The sequence below is a fragment of the Phocoena phocoena genome, chromosome 11 (genome assembly GCF_963924675.1).
Source record: "Phocoena phocoena chromosome 11, mPhoPho1.1, whole genome shotgun sequence".
NCBI lineage: Eukaryota > Metazoa > Chordata > Mammalia > Artiodactyla > Phocoenidae > Phocoena > Phocoena phocoena.
Genome location: NC_089229.1, coordinates 95,205,241 through 95,227,411, shown reverse-complemented (window position 1 = coordinate 95,227,411; position 22,171 = coordinate 95,205,241). Strand labels below are relative to the sequence as shown.

The 22,171-nt window shown below is 42.3% G+C and overlaps 1 protein-coding gene across 1 annotated transcript; it reads left to right on the top strand.

Moving 5' to 3' along the window:
• Positions 1-486: 486 nt before the first annotated feature.
• On the top strand, positions 487-6,599 carry GDF3 (growth differentiation factor 3). Its single transcript, XM_065888268.1, has 2 exons — positions 487-754; positions 5,773-6,599. The coding sequence occupies exons 1-2, from the start codon at positions 487-489 to the stop codon at positions 6,597-6,599; spliced, it is 1,095 nt and encodes a 364-aa protein (XP_065744340.1).
• The last annotated feature ends 15,572 nt before the right edge of the window (positions 6,600-22,171 follow it).

The window sequence follows — 22,171 nt, the reverse complement described above, 5'->3', positions numbered from 1 at the left end:
CAGGAGGGGTTTTCCCTCCCTGGTTTGGTTTTCCACCTGGCTGTGGATATTGTTTAGTAGAACTCTACCTGTGTATTTGTCTAATTAGACTATGAATGACAAGACTTTCAATTACTAATAATATGTTCCTAGCACCCATCTCAGCGCATTGCACATAATGGATGCTTAATAAATGTTTGTTAAAAGAATAAATGTGTGCCTCCTTTCCACTCAGTCTACTGCTGACAAATCTCAGATTGTTGTAGAGTTAGCTCCATGCGTGGGTAATCTTCCTTTTGTGAATTTTTTTCTGAGAGAGCAGAACTGGGGAAGAGAAAAAAAAAAATCTGTGCTTTTGTATCCAATTGCCTTTGAGGAGCTGGGAAGAGAGCAATTCACACCTGATTATCTTACCTCAGATAAATTAGCAGCACCTGAATTGCTGGGCAGTCAGGCGCTAGAGCTCTCTGCAGCCCCACTAGCCAGCTTCGCCTCAGCTCAGGGGCCATGCTTCCTTCACTGCCAGGCTTGGCTCTAGGCCTCCTGTTAATCCTGGCCTTGGGCCAGACATTCCAATTCCAAGAACGTGTCTTTCTCCAGTCTCTGGGCTTAGACAAAGAGCCTTCACCCAAGAAGTTCCAACCTGTGCCTTCCATCTTGAAGAGAATTTTCCAGGATCAAGAGGCAGCAGCAACCACTGGCGTCTCTCAAGACTTGTGCTACGTGAAGGAGCTGGGTGTCAGTGGGAACATACTCCGACTTCTCCCAGATCAAGGTGAGGACATTGGAGTCTTTCCTAGAGATGAATCTGGTGTGAAGAAAGGAATAAAGGGGAAGTAACAATTACCGAGGGGTTCACGGACGGCCACGTACTGGTAATTTACACATTTTATCTTATTTAATCCCAACCACTGTCCCGAGAGGAAGGCAGGTATGCTTATCAAGTTTTTAACAATAAGGAAATTGAGGCTCAGACAGTAGATAACCTGTAACCTATTCGAGATCATACAGCTAGTATGTGAACAAAGCCAGGATTCAAAATGTTTTTTTCTGAATCAACAGCTTTGAGCTACAATTTAGGTGGAGGTGTGAGGGTGGAATTAGGGCTCAGTCTCCCACTCCTGAGCCCCAAATTTACTCACCCTGGTCCTCTGGGCTCAGTTTGCCCGGGACTTTTGCTTCCTGCTCCATACCTTCCCATTACTTTTGATGGGTAGAAAAGACTATTCTTGATTTGTAAATACAAGACGATAATATCGTCATACCCTTCAGTTGATTCAGTAATTTGCCAAACTGACCACCCACCAAAAATTACGCAGATCAACTGTAACAAGTTGATTCTCCAGCCTAGTTCCTGCCCCTCACACCCCCACCTGATTCTTTTCTTTTTAATGTCTTTTAAATTTTTATTTATTTACTTTTGGCTGCGTTGGGTCTTCGTTGCTGCGCGCGGGCTTTCTCTAGTTGTGGCGAGCGGGGGCTACTCTTCATTGCAGCGCACAGGCTTCTCACTGCGGTGGCTTCTCTTGTTGCAGAGCAGGGGCTCTAGGCGCATGGGCTTCAGAAGCTGTGGCACGTGGACTCAGTAGTTGCAGCTCGCGGGCTCTAGGGCACAGGCTCAGTAGTTGTGGCACACGGGCTTAGTTGCTCCGTGTCATGTGGGGTTTTCCTGGACCAGGGCTCGAACCCGTGTCCCCTGCATTGGCAGGCGGATTTTCAACCACTGTGCCACCAGGGAAGTCCCCCCAACCCGATTCTTATTCAAAGTCAGAGATGGGTGTTGTAATCTGCATTTCTATATAGCCTCCCAGGTGGTTGAGGTGGGAGGAATTGAGAGCCCTGGCTGGTTTTACAGCAACTGGAAATAAGATTTGAGTCCAAGAAGCATTTATTGGATGCCTACTAAGTGCCGGCAACTGTGTAAGACCGTGAGAGTACAGAGATGAATGACAAAGTCAGCTTTTTAAGAGTTTATAGAAGACACATCAACAAACAGATGACTTCCATACATTGTGCTAAGTGTCACGTTAGATGCCTTGGGGGTGGGGCTTCAGGGACAATTCCTGGAGGAAGGTTAAGAGGTGAGGGGAGCTGGTGTGAAGGGTTTTCCAAGGAGAGAGTAGGAAATAGCTGAGGCTACTTCCTTCCCTTCACCATGGAAAAAATAACTTTTAATTTTTGTGATGATCAAAATTCTATCTAATGGTACAGGAAAAGGACACGATCTCATTATCACTCCTCCCTAATGCTCCCCCTAGAGAAAACCACCATTAATAGTTGATGTATATTCTTCTAGACTTTTCTTCTTTGCATATATATAATATAAACTTGTAATTTTTTATAAATGGGATCATACTATACATTCCTCCAATATTATGAACATTTTGTTCAAGTCAGAACATATAGTCAACTTATCCCTGTTTTAATGGTTATATGATATTCCATTGTATAGACATGCTACAATTTATGTAACTGATGCCCTGTTGATGAACGTAAACATAATAGTGCAGCTTTATATCCATTGGCGTGTGTGTGCGTGCGCGCGCTTTTTCTATTATTTCCCTGGATAAGTTCTTAGAAGGGGATTGTTGTGTCAAAGGGTAGGCACATTTATACTGTTTTGTTTTTTTTTTTACATTTATACTTTTGATGTACAGCAAATACCCTTTAAAATTTATACTCCACGTTGAGTGTATGAGAATTCTCACTTACTTTGACAGTAGTCTCTTTAAAATAGAAACTTATTGAAATAAAATGTACATTCAGAAAAGTGCATAAATTGTACAGAACAGCTCAATGAAGTTTTGCAGAATAACTAGCCCCAGATCAAGAAACAGTACGTGACCAGCACCCCAGAGGATCCTTCATGCCCCCTTCTGTTAATCACTACTTCTCTACAAGGGTAACTGCTATCCTGACATTGCATATTAGTTTTGCCTGGTTTTGAACTTCATGTAAGTGGAACTGTGGAATGTATCCATTTTCGTGCCTGGCTTCTTTCACTCAACATTACGTTTGTGAGATTTATCCATGTTGTGTGTATTTGTAGTTCATTTTCATTGCTGTCTAGGATTTTATTCTGTTAGTATATGACAGTGTACTTCTCCGTGCTGCATTGGGTGGCCATTAGGTAACAACACTCTTTTAGCTTTTAATTTTTGTTAATCTGGTAGCAAAACATGATCTCGTTGTTTTAATATGTTTCTTTAATAAGGTGGAACGATGCCCTTTCAAATGGATAATGAATCATTTATTTATTTGCTTATTTATTTAAGACTTAGAACATAGTCTTTTTTTTTCTTCCAGCTTTATTGAGATATAATTGACATACAGCACTGTATAAGTCTAAGGTGTACAGCACAATGACTTGATTTACGTATACCACAAAACAATTATCTCAGTAAGTATAGTGAGGGAAGTCCCTGGCGGCCCAGTGGTTAGGACTTGGCGCTTTCACTGCCATGGCTTAAGTTCGATCCCTGATTGGGGAACTAAAAATCCCAGAAGCCGCGCTGTGCAACCAAAACAACAATAAACCCAATAAGTAGAGCGAACATCCACTGTCTCAGATAGATACAAAGTCACAGAAACAGAAAGGAAATGTTTGCCTTGTGCTAGAAACTTAGAATTTACTTACTCTTTTATACACGACATACAGCAGTATTGACTATATTTATCATGTTTATTATCTTAAAATGTGAATCATTCATTTTTATTTTTCAAATAATTGTATTACTATTTGAAAATGTATACATTAAAATTTCAAATGTATACATTAAATAATGTATACATTATTTGCACATTATGACCCTTTTCCTGTTGAGGATTCTCTTCCTTAATGATTTGTGAGGCCTCTTAATCGTCTGTAAAAGCTCTTTATAGACACATTACAAGTATTCTTGGTTGTTCTTTCAGCTTTTAATTTTGTTCATGATGTCTTTTGAATATAGAAGCCTTTTATTTTCACGTTTTCAAATCTGTTCATCTTTTTCTCTCTGTCTTTTGGGTTTTTTTTCATGCCTAAGGAATGTGATTTAGTGATACGAGTAAAAAGTGAGACTAATATGTTAGAATTAAAGCTGTGAACAGGAGAGATCAACTGTTCACAGAGGTTGAGAAGGATAAGCCCTGTGAAAACATCCCTGCATTTGCTGGTTAGTCAACACTTAAAGATGTTTATTTCAGTGGACCGGTAAGGGTAAGAGAGTTGGACAATAACAAGAATATATGTTAAGCAGTAGGGACAGCAAACACAGACTAATCTTTTTAAGAAGATGGTCAATGAAAAGAAACGGAGAGATGATATAGTAGACTTGAACAGGAACCTGGGTAATTTTAAATGCTTTTTAATTTTGTTGTTTTTTTAAATGAGCTTGAAGAGGCATTGTGGTGGAATGGTTAGAATACCTGGGTTTCCATTGTCATTTCTCCACAAGCTGAATGAGCTTAGAAAATCTCTTAGGGTAGAGCCGCCCTACCAAACAAAATGGTGGCATCAGGTCAAAGAAGTTATTTGTGGAGAGAAATTGAAGATGCAAAACAAACAAACAAAAAGGGTAAATGTATCCTCTATTGGGCCTTTTCCTAGAGGAGTAGGTGATGTATGAAAATCTAAGCAGAGAAGTTAGCTTTGCAAACAGGGAGAGTTCAGCACAATTTCAAAAGATACAGAGAAGGGGGTCCATGTGGAGAAATTGAAGAATCACATTGCATCTCAATTTCCAGTGAAGTGGGAGAAGTATTCAAAAGTATAAGACTAGAGGGCTTCCCTGGTGGCACAGTGGTTGAGAGTCCGCCTGCCGATGCAGGGGACACGGGTTCGTGCCCCCGTCTGGGAAGATCCCACATGCTGCGGAGAGGCTGGGCCCGTGAGCCATGGCTGCTGGGCCTGCGCGTCCAGAGCCTGTGCTCTGCAACGGGAGGGGCCCCAACAGTGAGAGGCCCGCGTACCGCAAAAAAAAAAAAAAAAGTATAAGACTAGAAATTATTGACATTGAAAACTGTGGGCTTTAGATAAGAATTACCTAAGGATACAACAAAAGGGAGCTCCAGAGGGCCAGCCTTGGCTGGATGACAGGCGTTTGTTTTGAAGTAAATCTAAGTGGTTACAACACCTGACAGCGTGGGGCGTTCTTAAACATTTTCGTGCCATAGGTCCCTTTGGCTGGCAGTTGAAGCCAATGAACCCCTTCTCAGAAAAAGGTTTATATGCCTAAGATAAAATATTTAGAATTTTAAAAGAAACCAATTAAATACTGAAATACATTTATAGAAATATTTAAAATGAATGTGTGTATAGTAATGCATATGATATTGTATTCATGCAACAAATAACAAGATCTAAAGAAGGGACTATACCATCAATTCAAAGTAGTTCGAGCATAAATGTCATTTTAAGCTATTTGCAACAACTTAATATATGAACATACCTATGATTTTTATTGGTAACAGTGTCATAGACGCTTACAATATTATTGGGATTTGTCGCCTATATTCATAATTTAAAGAAATGCTAAATGTCACTTAGAGTTTAGTGAAGATAAAGATGTGATTCTTTTTCCCATCCAAGATTATAGACCTTCTAAATTCTATTCAGGATCCCTTGAGGACCTGCAATATGAAGATAAGAACCTCTGGCCATAAATGAGGAGTGAAACAAATCCTCCCAAATGGCTGAGTTTAAGTATAGCTGAGAATTTCCTGCCCTTGTTTTGTATACGTGGATATACATATAACATTTGACATTTACATCACACAGGTGGAGGTGACTCACATCTCTCTGTCCCCATCTAGGTTTCTTTCTTTACTCCGAGAGCCTTTCCCAAGCCTCCTCCCACCTACAGAAGCTCCTCTCCTTTAACCTGTCTGCGATTAAAGATGAGGAACAGTTAACAATGGCCCAGCTGGGCCTGGACCTGGGGCCCAACACTTACTATAACCTGGGACCAGAACTGGAATTGGCTCTGTCCCTGGTTCAGGGACCACATGTGCGGGGCCAGGCCACCCCAAAGACAGGTAAAATGTTTGCACTGCAGTCAGTACCATGGCCTCAAGGTGTCCTTCACTTCAATCTGTTGGATGTGGCTAAGAGGAATAATTACCCCCAGAAGAACTTAGGTTTGTTCCTAGAGATACTGGTCAAAGGAGGCAGAGCCTCTGGGGTGAATTTTCAGCTTGAGGACACCTGCGCCAGACTGAGACGTTCTCTTCACGCTTCCCTGTTGGTGGTCACCCTCAACCCTGAGCAGTGCCACCCTCCTACCCGCAAAAGGAGAGCAGCCATCCCTGCCTCTAAGGCTTCTTGCAAGAACCTCTGCCATCGTCACCAGCTGTTCATCAACTTCCGGGACCTGGGTTGGCACAAGTGGATCATTGCCCCCAAGGGTTTCATGGCAAATTACTGCCACGGAGATTGTCCTTTCTCACTGACCACCTCCCTCAACAGCTCCAATTATGCTTTCATGCAAGCACTGATGCATGCCATTGACCCAGCAGTTCCCCAGGCTGTCTGCATTCCCACCAAGCTGTCCCCCATCTCCATGCTCTATCAGGACAACGATGACAATGTCATTCTACGGCATTATGAAAACATGGTAGTTGATGAGTGCGGGTGTGGCTAGACTGTCAGCAATAGAACAGAAGGGGTGTTCTTGGGGTAAATGTTCTAATAAAACTATCTGGCGTATGACCTTTGGATCTGAATTGTCAGTATATTTATGTTTACAATTTGTCTTCTTGGAAAATCCATCCTGATTAATGATGTCCCAAGTTACACTTACACACACACACACACACACACACACACACACACACACAGCCTTAATGATCTTAGTTAATTTTCTGCATTACGCTCATGGGAGTATATTAGATTCTAGATAGAAGGAAACAGTCATTTATTGATCTTCTATTATAGGCAGGCATTATTCTATGTGCTTCTTATAAATATATTCCACTGGTCTTTGAGGTAAACATTGTTATTTATGTTTCATAGATAAAGAAGGTGAGATTTAGAGCAGCTAAATATCCAATTTTTCTAAAGTCATCTACTTTGTGAATTCCCTGACGGTCCAGTGGTTAGGACTCAGCACTTTCACCACCGAGGCCCGGGTTCAATCCATAGTTGGGGAACTAAGATCCCACAAGCAGCGCGGCACAACCCCAGAAAAATAAATAGAATAGAATAAAATTTTAAAAAATAAAATAAAATCAACTTTCTCTGCCAGACCTCATATGCTATGCTAACAGTGTTACTTAAAAAAAATATATATACATATATATATGTATGTGTATATATATATATATATATATATATATATATATATATATATAGGGACTTCCCTGGTGGTAAGACTCTGCACTCCCAATACAGGGGGCCTGGGTTCGATCCCTGGTCAGGGAACTAGATCCAGCATGCCGCAACTAAAGATCCCATGCACCCAAATAAATAAATAAATAAAATTAAAAATATATATATATAAAATAATGCAGAAAAATATATCAAAAGAGTACTTGAAATCTATATTGATATCTATATTTCCTTCTTTTATGAATATTCATTCAAATATTCATTCATTTGAATATTCATAAATGTTCATGAACATTTCCTTTCTTTTATGAATATTATATATCCTATAGCTAAGATCAGAGCATACATATAATTTTGTATCTTCTTGTATTCACTTATAGAAATTTTTTTCAAATCACCAACATCTACATAGTTAATTTAATGACTGTATTATATACAATTATTTAGATACATATTTTACGTAAAAGAATGTTATCATTGGACATTGTGTTATTTGCAATTTTCATGGTGGAATAGTGTTATGACTCTGTTCACAAATCATTCTCCACATTTTGTCCCCATCTCCATAGAAAAATTTCAGACATGAAATTACAGGGTTAAAAGTATAAGTTGACTCTTATATAATTAATAGAAGATATATATTAAATAAAATATATTGATCTTAAAACAAATATGCATATATTATGGGGTAAAATGCAAAATTCACATGGACTTCAAATGTAAAACTCTAGAGTTGGTAGGATACTTTGGGTTATATCAGGAAGTATGAAGTCACTTAATTCTCTTGTTTGGAGAATTAAAGAGGAAAAGTCTGAATCACTGCTTTATTTAGTCATTTCTTTTTCTTTTTCTTTTTTTTTTTTAAAGTTTTTACTTCAATGATGATAATAGCTACTCGGTTTTTTAAAAATTATTAATTAATTAATTTATTTTGGCTGCGTTGGGTCTTCGTTTCTGTGCGAGGGCTTTCTCTAGTTGGGGCAAGCAGGGGCCACTCTTCATCGCGGTGCGCGGGCCTCTCGCTATCTCGGCCTCTCTTGTTGCAGAGCACAGGCTCCAGACGCGCAGGCTCAGTAGTTGTGGCTCACGGGCCTAGTTGCTCTGTGACATGTGGGATCTTCCCAGACCAGGGCTTGAACCCGTGTCCCCTGCATTAGCAGGCAGATTCTCAACCACTGCGCCACCAGGGAAGCCCTAGTCGTTTCTTTAATTCCAATTGTCACTACCTTAAATCAGCCTCACCATTCTCATCTGTATTATTGCTATCATTTTTAACCTGATCTTTTGTTTTTATTTAAAAATTTTAAAATGTAGATTATTATAATTTAACTATATTATGTATATATGCAAAAACGCCTGCATAACCCTCCCAGTCCCTTTTCCCATCCTCCTAATGAAACCACCATCCTGAGTTTGGTGTCCACCTTTCCCATTCATTTCTTTATAATTTTACTACATATATTTGGATCCATAGACATTATAAAGTGTTGCTTCACAAATATGTAAACTTTATAGAAACAATATTGCAGTGTATTTTTCTAACCCTTTTTTTTTTTTTTTTTTTTTTTTTTTTTGCGGTACGTGGGCCTCTCACTGCTGTGGCCTCGCCCGTTGCGGAGCACAGGCTCCAGACTCGCAGGTTCAGCGGCTATGGCTCACGGGCCCAGCCGCTCCACGGCATGTGGGATCCTCCCAGACCAGGGCACGAGCCCATGTCCCCTGCATCGGCCGGCGGACTCTCAACCACTGTGCCACCAGAGAAGCCCTCTAACCCTTTATTTCTCTTAATTTATTATTTCAGAAATTCTTATAGGTTGATACAGGTATGAATATAACTGATTTTTTCCATAGCTGGATAGTAATCCATTACATGCATATTACACAACTGGTTTACCCATTATGCTGTTATTGGACACTAAGGACATTCACACAGACTGTTAACAATCATTTGTGTAGAGTGAATACAAAATCTCTTGGCAATCTATTTGTCTAGGACTTCGGTGTAGGGCAGCCGTGAATATACACAATTTGTAAGGACAATGGAGAAGAAACTACAGAGATTGTAACAACGAGATTGTAACAACTCTAAATGCACCACCTGAACACAAACAAAAATGATCTTTATTTATTTATTTAAAAAAACTTTACTGGAGTATAATTGCTTTACAATGGTGTGTTAGTTTCTGCTTTATAACAAAGTGAATCAGTTATACATATACACATGTTACCATTTCTCTTCCCTCCTGCAGCTCCCTCCCTCCCACCCTCCCTATCCCACCCCTCTAGCTGGTCACAAACCACCTAGCTGATCTCCCTGTGCTACGCGGCTGCTTCCTATTAGCTATCCACTTTACGTTTGGTAGTGTATATATGTCCATGCCACTCTCTCACCTCGTCACATCCTACCCCTCCCCCTCCCCATATCCTCAAGTCCATGCTTTAGTAGGTCTGTGTCTTTATTCCCATCTTACCCCTTGGTTCTTCATGACCTTTTTTTTTTTCTTAGATTCCATATATATGTGTTAGCATACGGTATTTGTTTTTCTCTTTCTGACTTACTTCACTCTGTATGACAGACTCTAGGTCTATCCACCTCACCACAAATAACCAAAAATGGACAGAAGACATAATAGACATTTCTCCAAAGAAGATATACAGATTGCCAACAAACACGTGAAAGAATGCTCAACATCATTAATCATTAGAGAAATGCAAATCAAAACTACAATGAGATATCATCTCACACCAGTCAGAATGGCCATCATCAAAAAATCTAGAAACAATAAGTGCTGGAGAGGGTGTGGAGAAAAGGGAACCCTCTGCACTGTTGGTGGGAATGTAAATTGATACAGCCACTGTGGAGGTTCCTTAAAAAACTGCAAATAGAACTTACCATACGACCCAGCAATCCCACTACTGGGCATATACCCTGAGAAAACCATAATTCAAAGAGTCATGTACCAAAATGTTCATTGCAGCTCTATTTACAATAGCCAGGACATGGAAGCAACCTAAGTGTCTATCAACAGATGAATGCATAAAGAAGATGTGGCGCATATATACAATGGAATATTACTCAGCCATAAAAAGTGATCTTTAAAACGCACTCAGCATGCTTCCCTGGTGGCGCAGTGGTTCGGAGTCCGCCTGCCGATGCTGGGGACATGGGTTCATGCCCCGGTCCGGGAAGATCCCACACGCCACGGAGCGGCTGGGCCCGTGAGCCATGGCCGCTGAGCCTGCACGTCCGGAGCCTGTGCTCGGCAACGGGAGAGGCCACAACAGTGAGAGGCCCGTGTACTGCAAAAAAATAAATAAATAAAAAATAAAAAAAATAAATGCACTCAGGGACTTCCCTGGCACTCCAGTGGTTAAGACTCGGTGCTCCCCCTGCAGGGGGCGCGGGTTCGATCCCTAGTCAAGGAATTAAGATCCTGCATAAGCGCAGCGCTGCCCCCCCAAAAAAACGCACTCAGCTTGTCAAGCATGTCATTGGAATGAGAAACACTGTTCTGATGGTATCAGTGAGAAGATGACTTTGGACAAACCATCATTCAGAACGAGTTAGTAGAACAATCGAGACAAAGCCAACAGTAGGAACCAACATGTTTACAAAGCACTTTCAGATTATATATTTTCATATTATATATTTAAGAGCTAAGAAATTGATGGAACAGAAGAAAGCTCAATCAGTGGTTGTTTTGCTTTGCCACTGCGGTCCCAGCGGTATCCTCTGTTTTGAGGGGCCAGGATTTTTTGATGCACCCTCAGACTTGAACAAGGACGTCTGCTTAGCATAAGCAAAAGTCATAAAAATTTCACATGTGAACCGGTTATCAGTGTGTGAGTTTACGGTAAGATGCCAAGGGAAGAGGGCCAGCCAGCATACTGGGTTTCCTTAAAAGTAAAAGGGCACAAGTAGTCATCCGAATGTGTATTAGGAAATCAGAGGAAGGGAGTTAGTTGAAGTCTAAATGGCAAGGTTCATGAACCTCCAGATCCAGACACTAGAGGAATTCTAGTCATTTCAGACCATGCCGCTCCTATTAATATTCTTCAGGAAGGAATCCAACAACATGCTTGGTTGAATTCTGGCTCTTTTATTTGTAATACTCCACATGCCAGGCCTATTTTCTTGAGTATGTAAACTGATCATATTGATTGGGGTGATCCCATTACAAATCATCCTGTCGGGCAGATTATTTCTGAAGTAAATTATCTCTAGTTTTACTTTTATTATTTATTGAGTGTCTATTATATGCCAGTTACTGTACTAGGTCTTGGGAAATAAAGATAGATGGTCACTTTCACCATAGTGCTTAAAATCTAGCTTATTTGGCTATAAATTATTCAGATATCTATAAGTGAAAAATTAGCATACACCCCAATATGTGAATATTTAATTATTCAAATCATAACAATTAATGACTACGTTGCTATATTGAATATTAAGTGAAATTAGCATATACCACAATATATGAATACATGATTATTCAAATTATATTAATTAACTACTATATTAGTATATGGTACTTTAAAAGTTTTAAACAGAAGTTCTAATGCTTTCTTCCCTCATCTCAGTGTCTCAGGGATGGAAGTTCTAATATCTTCTTTCCCCCACCCAGATATTTCAAGGTGTACGTCCCCCAGGCTGCATGCACCTCACCTCCGATACTACTTTTTGTTGGACCGCGCCTGGGCTTTCAGGATCTCAGTTCCCCAGCCAGGGATTGAACCCGGGTCACGGCAATGAAAGCCTGAATCCTAACCACTAGGCCACTAGGGAACTCTCGAGTACGACATTGACTATGATAATGGTGTTCTGACATTAGCCTGATAATGATCAACCTTTCTTTCATGACCTTTCTTACCTTAAAACTTGAGTACTTCTGAATTGAACTGAACTGTTACTGACAGATTTCCTGAGTTGAAGAAATAGATTTTGACTTGCGGGGGCGGGTGGTGTCTGAACTGTTACTGACAGATTTCCTGAGTTGAAGAAATAGATTTTGACTTGCGCGGGTGGGTGGTGTCTGTGTTTAATACCTTCATGTTATTTTTTTTTAATTGTTAAAAAGATAGTGGCCACTTCCTTCCGCTAGTAGTTCTGCTGCTGGCAGGTTTATTCACTCCTGAGTTAATCAAGTCATCTCCTGAGGTCACACACGAAACTAGAGAGAAACATGCATTCCTGGCCTCCTGGCTTTGTTGCCATATTACCCTACTTCGTTTTAGAATCTTAAATGTCCAGTTAGATCAGTCTATAAATAGGCATGTGCCAGTGAGTCAAGTTGTACGCTGTGATTTGGGCAGAATGGCACAAAATAGAAATAAATTATACACAACATGTATAGCACGTCTATTTCAGGACATTTCAAGACTCATGATCTTTAATGGCAGGCCTGTCCATGTGCCACAGGCCGGTTTGGTTTGAAATTTCACCATCAATTTAATTCATTTCAACTTGACATTTATTGAATGCCTTGAGAGGTGGAAAGAAGGGCACAGATTCTGCTTTTAGGGTAGTTTGTCATCATATGATGTTCCAGCTAGATTTCTAAAACCTAATTAGAATAGCCTCCATCTTGCTCTGACCTGTTTTAACTAACTCACTTTGACTTGCTTTTCAGATGACCTGTTTAGTTTCTGCTTAGTTTTATCATTGCAGCTAGTATTTTTCTCTTTTGAACACTCCCCTTTACACTCCCCTCTTTGTAAGCATTCCTCATCCCAAAGAGAAGGTAGTAACCTCGAGAATCACAGAAGCCCATCACGAGACCACCTGATGCCAGCCTTGACGGTCTTCAGATGATCTCTGGATGGAAAAGAATGCAGACCCTGCACATACCCTGATCTTTATCAACCACTCTGCGTCTTGAACCGTTACTCCTCACTGCCCCATCCGAGGAAACACACAGTCTTGAGGGCATTAAGCCCACAGTGGCTCCCTTTGCCTGGCAAAGCAATAAAGCTATTTTTTTCTGCTTCACCCAAAACTCTGTCTCTGGGATTCAATTTGATCCCAGTATACAGAGTCCAAGTTTAGGCAACAAATTCAGTGGCTCGTATGGGGGAAAAACTCAGGGATGGCCCCACTGGGGTCCCTTGGCTCGATCGGAAGCTCTGAGGTTCGTGCCGGCCTCTTATACAGAGCGGGGGGTTGGAGGACTCCTTAAAAGGTCAGATCGCCTGGAACCTGTTGTTTGGAAAGGTCGAGCCTGGGTTACACCCAGCTCACCATGCTGGCAGTCAGAACTCCAAGGCGGAGTGGAGGGAGAAATGGGGTCGCCCTAGCATCTGCCAAGGCCACCTTTGCCTCAAGGACACTCCTTTCTTCCTCCTCCCCACGCCAGCCTGAACCTCCTACTCCGAGGAATTATTTGGGGGAAGGAGGAAAACAGCATTTGGAACGCTGTAACACCTTGGCCAGCATTAGGGTAAGTCCCCCAGCTTGCACGCTGAGGCCCCTTTGGCCTTGTCTGTTTGGGGAACTCCTGGTTCCCACTGGGAGGGATTCCCCATTTCAGGAATCCCATTTGGAAGGTGCCTCTTGGACTAAAGTCACGGGCTTAGTGGGACTTGGAAGCCAATTTGAGCTTTGTGCTGTTTGGTTTTGTTGTTCTGGTTTGAGGCTCCCGTTTGCTGGTGAGGATTCTGATTTGCTTTTGGTCTGTGCCCGCATGAATGTTTTTCTGATCGAATATGGGAAGCACTTCTTTGATTCCATCCAACAGCCCCCTGGGGAAAACTCTGGCAGGCTGGTGGACCTATAGTTATAAACCTATGACTAAAAAAAGAATCATATTTTATTCTAATGCTGTTTGGCCAATGTACATTCTTGAAAGCGAGTAGAGGTGGCCTTTGTTTAGTAGCCTAAAGTCTTGTATCATTCTCCAGCTAGAATTGCTTTGTCACAGGAATGGAAAGCAAGGGAGATCCCGTATGTTCAAGCATCATGCAATTACATAATAAAGAAAGTGAGGGACTTCCCTGGCAGTCCAGTGATTAGGATTCTGCACTTCCACTGCAGGGGGCACAGGTTCTATTCCTGGTTGGGGAAATAAGATTCCACATGCCACGAGGCATGGAAAAAAGAAAAACAAACACACAAACAAAAAGTGAGCAGCCACGGGCTTCCCTGGTGGCGCAGTGGTTGAGAGTCCGCCTGCCGATTCAGGGGACGCGGGTTCGTGCCCCGGTCCGGGAAGGTCCCACGTGCCGCGGAGCGGCTGGGCCCGTGAGCCATGGCCGCCGAGCCTGCGCGTCCGGAGCCTGTGCTCCGCAACGGGAGAGGCCACAACAGTGAGAGGCCCGTACTGAAAAAAAGAAAAAAAAAAAAAAAAAAAGTGAGCAGCCAGGTAGTAGACTGATGGTACAAAGAGAAAAGAAAAGTTCTCTTCCTCCAATGGTGGAGGATTCCAGGATTCCAAATGAAAAGTTGGATGACAGTTTTACAACGCTGGCTGTTAGGAATCCATTGTAGCCCTAATTTTGCCCAGCACCACCTGCTCCTCCCTTGTTGATGGAGGCTCCCGGGGCACCTCCACCACCACCTCCATCACTGCAAGCACCACTTAGTAACCTATCTATGCCCATCTGTAACAGGGAAGAGCAAAATCTATTTCTTTTACCTTTGCTTTTTGTTGCTTTTGTTATTATAATCACTAAAAGGATGCTGTCTACAGCTGTAACATACATGATAGCCTGCCACAGGGAACCCTGCCCCTCTGCCTGAATGTTAAATAAACTAAAGTGCCTTGGAGATTGGTTCAAGATGGCAGAGTAGAAGGACGTGCGCTCAGTCCCTCTTGCGAGAACACCGGCATCACAACTAACTGCTCAACATAGACAGGAAGACGCTGGAACTCACCAAAAAAGATACCCCACATCCAAAGACAAAGGAGAAGCCCCAATGAGATGGTAGGAGGGGCGCAATCACAATAAAATCATATCCCATAACTGCTGGGTGGGTGACCCACAGACTGGAGAACACTTATACCACAGAAGTCCACCCACTGGAGTGAAGGTTCAGAGCCCCACGCCAGGCTTCCCAACCTGGGGGTCTGGCAACAGGAGGAGGAATTCCTAGAGAATCAGACTTTGAAGGCTAGCAGGATTTGATTGCAGGACTTTGACAGGACTGGGGGAAACAGAGACTCCACCCTTGGAGGGCACACACAAAGTAATGTGCACATCGGGACCCAGGGGAAGGAGCAGTGACCCCATAGGAGACTGAACCAGACCTACCTGCTAATGCCTGAGGGTCTCCTGCAGAGATGGGCGGTGGCTGTGGGTCACCATGGTGACAAGGACACTGGCAGCAGAAGTTCTGGGAAGTACTCCTTGGTGTGAGCCCTCCCAGAGTCCGCTATTAGCCCCACCAAATAGCCTGGTAGGCTTCAGCACTGGGTCGCCTCAGGCCAAACAACCAACAGGGAGGGAACCCATCCCCACCCATCAGCAGACAAGGGGATTAAAGTTTTACTGAGCTCTGCCCAACAGAGCAACACCCAGCTCTACCCACCACCAGTCCCTCCCATCAGGAAGATTGCACAAGCCTCTTAGATAGCTTCATCCACCAGAGGGCAGACAGCAGAAGCAAGAAGAACTATAATTCTGCAGCCTGTGGAAGGAAAACCTCATTTACAGAAAGACAGACAAGATGAAAAGGCAGAGAGGACTTTGTATAAGATGAAGGAACAAGATAAAACCCCAGAAAAACAACTAAATGAAATGGAGATAGGCAACCTTCCAGAGAAAGAATTCAGAATAATGATAGTGAAGATGATCCAGGACCTCAGAAAAAGAATGGAGGCAAAGATTGAGAAGATGCAAGAAATGTTTAACAAAGACCTAGAAGAATTAAAGAACAAACAAACAGAGATGAGCAATACAATAACTGAAATGAAAAATACACTAGAAGGAATCAAGAGCAGAATAACTGAGGCAGAAGAAGGGATAAGTGACCTGGAAGACAGTATGGTGGAATTCACTGCTGTGGAACAAAATAAAGAAAAAAGAATGAAAAGAACTGAAGACAGCCTAAGAGACCTCTGGGACAACATTAAACACAACAACATTCGCATTATAGGGGTCCCAGAAGGAGAAGAGAGAGAGAAATGACCCAAGAAAATACTTGAAGAGATTATAGTCAAAAAGTTCCCTAACATGGGAAAGGAAATAGCCACCCAAGTCCAGGAAGCGCAGCGAGTCCCAGGCAGGATAAACCCAAGGAGAAACACGCTGAGACACATAGTAATCAAACTGACAAAAATTAAAGACAAATTATTGAAAGCAAAAGGGAAAAATGACAAATAACAAACAAGGGAACTCCCATAAGGTTAACAGCTGATTTCTCAGCAGCACTCTAAAAGCCAGAAGGGAGTGGCACTGTATATTTAAAGTGATGAAAGGGAAGAACCTATAACCAAGATTATCCTACCTGGCAAGGATCTCATTCCAATTCGAAAGAGAAATCAAAAGCTTTACAGACAAGCAAAAGCTAAGAGAATTCAGCACCACTAAATCAGCACTACAACAAATGCTAAAGGAAGTTCCCTAAGTGGGAAACACAAGAGAAGAAAAGGACCTACAAATATAAACCCATAACAATTAAGAAAATGGTAATAGGAACATATATATTGATAATTACCTTAAACGTGAATGGATTAAATGCCCCAACCAAAAGACACAGGCTCGCTGAATGGATACGAAAACAATACTCATATATATGCTGTCTACAAGAGACCCAGTTCAGACCTAGGGACACATATAGACTGAAAGTGAGGGGATGGAAAAAGATATTCCATGCAAATGGAAATGAAAAGAAAGCTGGAGTAGCAATACTCATATCAGATAAAATAGAGTTTAAAATAAAGAATGTTACAAGAGACAAGGAAGGACACTACATAATGATCAAGGGATCAATCCAAGAAGAAGACATAACAATTATAAATATATATGCACCCAACATAGGAGCATCTCAATACATAAGGCAACTGCTAACAGCTATAAAAGAGGAAATTGACAGTAACACAATGATAGTGGGGGCCTTTGACACCTCACTTACACCAGTGGACAGATCATCCAAAATGAAAATAAATAAGGAAACACAAGCTTTAAATGACACAATAGACCAGATAGATTTAGTTGATATTTGTAGGACATTCCATCCAAAAACAGCAGATTACACTTTCTTCTCAAGTGCACATGGAACATTCTCCAAGATAGATCACATCTTGGGTCACAAATCAAGCCTCAGTAAATTTAAGAAAATTGAAATCATATCAAGAATCTTTTCCAACCACAACATTATGAGATGAGAAATCAGTTACAGGGAAAAAACGTAAAAAACACAAACACATGGAGGCTAAATAATACGTTATCAAATAACCAAGAGATCACTGAAGAAATCAAAGAGGAAATCAGAAAATACCTAGAGACAAATTACAATGAAAGCACAACGATCCAAAACCTATGGGATGCAGCAAAAGCAGTTCTAAGAGAGTTTATAGCAATACAAGCCTACTTCAAGAAACAAGAAAAATCTCAAATAAACAATCTAATCTTACACCTAAAGGAACTAGAGAAAGAAGAACAAAGAAAACCCAAAGTTAGTAGAAGGAAAGAAATCATAAAGATCAGAGCAGAAATAAATGAAATAGAAACAAAGAAAACAATAGCAGAGATCAATAAAACTAAAAGCTGGTTCTTTGAGAAGATAAACAAAATTGATAAACCTTTAGCCAGACTCATCAAGAAAAAGAGGGAGCAGACTCAAATCAATAAAGTTAGAAATGAAAAAGGAGAAGTTACAACGGACACCGCAGAAATACAAAGCATCCTAAGAGACTACTACAAGCAACTCTATGCCAATAAAATGGACAGCCTGGAAGAAATGGACAAATTCTTAGAAAGGTATAACCTTCCAAGACTGAACCAGGAAGAAATAGAAAATATGAACAGACCAATCACAAGTAATGAAATTGAAACGGTGATTAAAAATCTTCCAACAGGGCTTCCCTGGTGGCGCAGTGGTTAAGAATCCGCCTGCCAATGCAGGGGACATGGGTTTGAACCCTGGTCCGGGAAGATCCCACATGCCGCAGAGCATCGAAGCCTGTGCGCCACAACTACTGAGCCTGCACTCGAGAGCCCGCGAGCCACAACTACTGAAGCCTGCGCACCTAGAGCCCGTTCTCCGCAACAAGAGAAGCCACCGCAATGAGAAGCCCACTCACTGCAATGAAGAGTAACCCCCGCTTGCCACAACTAGAGAAAGCCGCGCACAGCAACAAAGACCCAACACAGCCATAAATAAATAAATAACAACTTAAACCCACCTCTGGCCTATCCAGCTCCCGCACTGGCTGAACAGGCTGCATTGGCAGTTGTTCCAACTGCCCCCACCATGCCGTCAACATATTCACTCCTTTCACGGCTTCCTGTTTCCCCTACCCATGGGGAGAGAATAGAATTTTCTCTGTTAACCCCTGGGGCACAGGGATCTGGTTTAGTATCACCATCTAAGACCCAACAGGGCACCGAATTTGAACCGGGAGCCACTTCCGCAACAGTGCAATTTCCCTTGTGCCGAGGAGGCCTTAATGCAAATGACCAGCCAGCTGGGTTCCCGTGGATGTGCAATCCATTCTCTACTTTGGATTTGCTTAACTGGAAAAACCATAACCCTGCTTACCAAGAGGATCCCCTCCGTGTGACTGAACTCTTCCCCTCCATATTTGCCACTCACCATCCCACTTGGGCGGACATTCACACTCTTATGAATATAATGCTTACTGAGGATGAAAGGAGGATGGTCATTGACAAGGCTAGAGAGGAAGCGCACCAGCTCCACCTAGTGGATCCAAATGGAACTGCAGAAGCAAATCTGTCAGTCCCTATCGCTAAACCTAACTGGGATCCTAATAGTGGGGGCATGCCACTCCTAGAACATTATAGGAGGTGTGTCTTAGTGGGTCTTCAAAAGGGGGTACCTAGACAAAAGAGGTTAAGCAAGATTCCGGAGATAAAAGAAAAACCAAATGAGGATGCAGCAGGGCTCCTAGAAAGGATTGATCAAGCTTATATGTGCTACACGGATGCAGACCCTGAGGCCCCTGAGAATGTAAGGATGATAAATATGACTTTCATAGGGCAAAGTGCCCCAGATATAAGGAAAAAACTACCGAAGTTAGATGGTGCATTTGGAATGAACCCTTCTCAATTAGTAGATGTTGCTTTTAAATTATTCAACAACAGGGAACAACGACAGAAGCAAGATGAAAAATTGAAGGCAGCTTCTCTGGCAGCAGCATAAAATTCCCAGAAGGCGAGCAACCTAAAGGAAGGGAAGCCACCACTGAAGAAGGAACAATGTGCTTATTGCAAGGAGGAAGAGCATTGGAAAAGAGATTGCCCTAGGCTAAAGAAAAAGAAAGAAAATAATAAAAAGGAGACAGGAGCTGCTCATATGGTAGAAAGAGAGGAACACTGACATTGAATGAAGAGGCCCGAAGACTCCCTTGGACTTGAGGCGTCCAATTCTAAAATCCCCACAAGAGCCCTGGGTAACGTTGACAGTGGCGAACAAGTTGATTGACTTTCTAATAGATATGGGTGCCACGTATTCTGGAAGGACCTTGGAAAAAGAAATGTCCTAAATTAAAGACAGAATGCACCAAAAAACAGAGGGACCCTCCGGTGGAGGTTATGGTCACCAGGAAGGAAAGTTCTGAAGAAGAATATAGTGACTGATGGGACCCGGGGCTTCTCGCCATGCTGGTGGCTCCAATGGCTATAGCCCCACAGGAGCCCTGGGTACAATTAACAGTGGAGAATCAACTAGCAGGTTTTTTGGCAGATACAGGAGCAAACTACTCGGTTCTGAATTGTAAACTGGCCTCTTTGAGCAAGTACACAGTGTCAGTAGTGGGACGTTTCGGGACAAACTCAGCAATGTCCTCTGCTCCAGCCCCTGGAGTGCAAAACAGGACAAGAGAAATTGAAACATAATTTCCTGTATGTATCGGACTGTCTAATCCCTCTTTTAGGAAGAGACTTGGGCAGAGTAAATGTGCAAATAACATTTTCACCTGAGAAACAACTTTTGCCTTTAGAAGGGCCACTGGAAAATGCCCTAAGGCTCCAAGAGTCGCTCGAACAGCCAGGAGAGAAAGAAGCTGAGCCTATTCCAGAAAGGATCCAGGAAAAAGTGAGTAAGGCTGTCTGGGCTAGCAGGGCACCCAGACGGGCCGGATTCACTGCCCCGATTCCTATCATTGTAAAGACAGGAATGACTTGTCCAAGGAAAAAACAATATCCTCTTAAAAAGGAAACTATGCAGGGACTTTCCTGGTGGTCTAGTGGTTAAGACTCCACGCTTGCAATGCAGGGGATACAGGTTCAATCCCTGATTGGGGAACAAAGATCCCCCATGGTATGGACAAAAAAAAAAAAGGAAGCCATATAAGGAATCCAGCCAGTTCTAGACTGGTTTTTGAAGTACGGACTAATTAGACCTTGCAGATCTCCTTATAACGCTCCTATTTTGCCAGTTTAAAAAGCCTCATAAGGGCTTCCCTGGTGGCGCAGTGGTTGAGAGTCCGCCTGCCGATGCAGGGGACACGGGTTCGTGCCCCGGTCCGGGAAGATCCCACATGCCACGGAGCGGCTGGGCCCGTGAGCCATGGCCACTGAGCCTGCGCGTTCGGAGCCTGTGCTCCGCAACGGGAGAGGCCACAACAGTGAGAGGCCCGCGTACCGCAAAAAAAAAAAAAAAAAAAGAAGAGTATGTAGATAGACTAGATCAGTTTTTTTGGTGTGATTCTTTACTCAATTTCTTTGTCCTAAACATTGGTCTTGAAAGTGTGGCTCTCCACATAGAGATACTAGCCAAAATTACAAAGCAAGCCCTTAATGACAGCCAACAGAGCTTGACTTTGTTAAACACTGAGGACTCATTAATGGGAAAAGCTGTGCTTCAGAACCAGATGGCCCTGGATATCTTGACAGTCTCACAGCTGGAAACTTGTGCCTTAATTCATACTGAATGTTGTATAATACTTTTATACCCGATGAGTCAGGAAACATAACAATGCTTCTTAATGATGTGAAATCTCCCATCCAGACAGTAGGTAATTGAGATGCTTATGCCTGTGAAGTTGCTTCCCGAGTCTCCAGTTGGTTTTCAAACTTGTTTTCCTGGATCCCACAGGGCCATCCAATCTATTTTCTCAGGAGTTTTCCAGTTCTTACTTTGTTTTGTTGGTTGCAATGGGAATATATGTTCTAGCTAGAATCATGACTTGTTGCCTGTCGTATTTCTGCAAAACTACCACCAGGGCTCTTGTCAAACCGCCTGCCAGTTGGCATGAGAATGTTCATTCCTTCCATAAGAAAAACCCCTTCTTGCTGTCCCCACCCTCCTCTCCCCCCGCCGCCCCTCACCCACCCAGCTTCAGCAAGAAACGGCCAGATGAGATTGATGCCCACTTGCCTTTTTCCATTGAAATGCAAGGAATAAATTAACAGTGGGGTTTTTGTTCCAGCTAAATTTATAAGAACTAGTTAAAATAGCCTCCATCAAGCTCTGATCTGTTTTAACCTCACTTCGACTTGCTTTTCAGATGACAGTTTTTGTTGTTGTTTCTGCTTTGTTGTATCATTGCACCTGGTATTTTTCTCTTTTGAACACTCCTCTTTATACTCCTCTCTCTGTAAGCATTCTTCATCCCAGAGAGAAGGTCACAGCTTGATAACCTCGAAAACCACGGAAGCCCATCACAAGACCACCTGATGCCTGCTTTGATGGTCTTCAGATGATCTCTGGATGGAAAAATATGTAGGGCCTGCATGTACTCTTACCTTATCTACCACTCTGCTCCT

Bases quoted from the DNA above. Each gene is read 5' to 3' on its own strand.
- GDF3 (XM_065888268.1), top strand. From the start codon at position 487: ATGCTTCCTTCACTGCCAGGCTTGGCTCTAGGCCTCCTGTTAATCCTG. The intron at 755-5,772 runs GTGAGGACATTG...GTCCCCATCTAG, and splicing joins CCGACTTCTCCCAGATCAAG to GTTTCTTTCTTTACTCCGAG.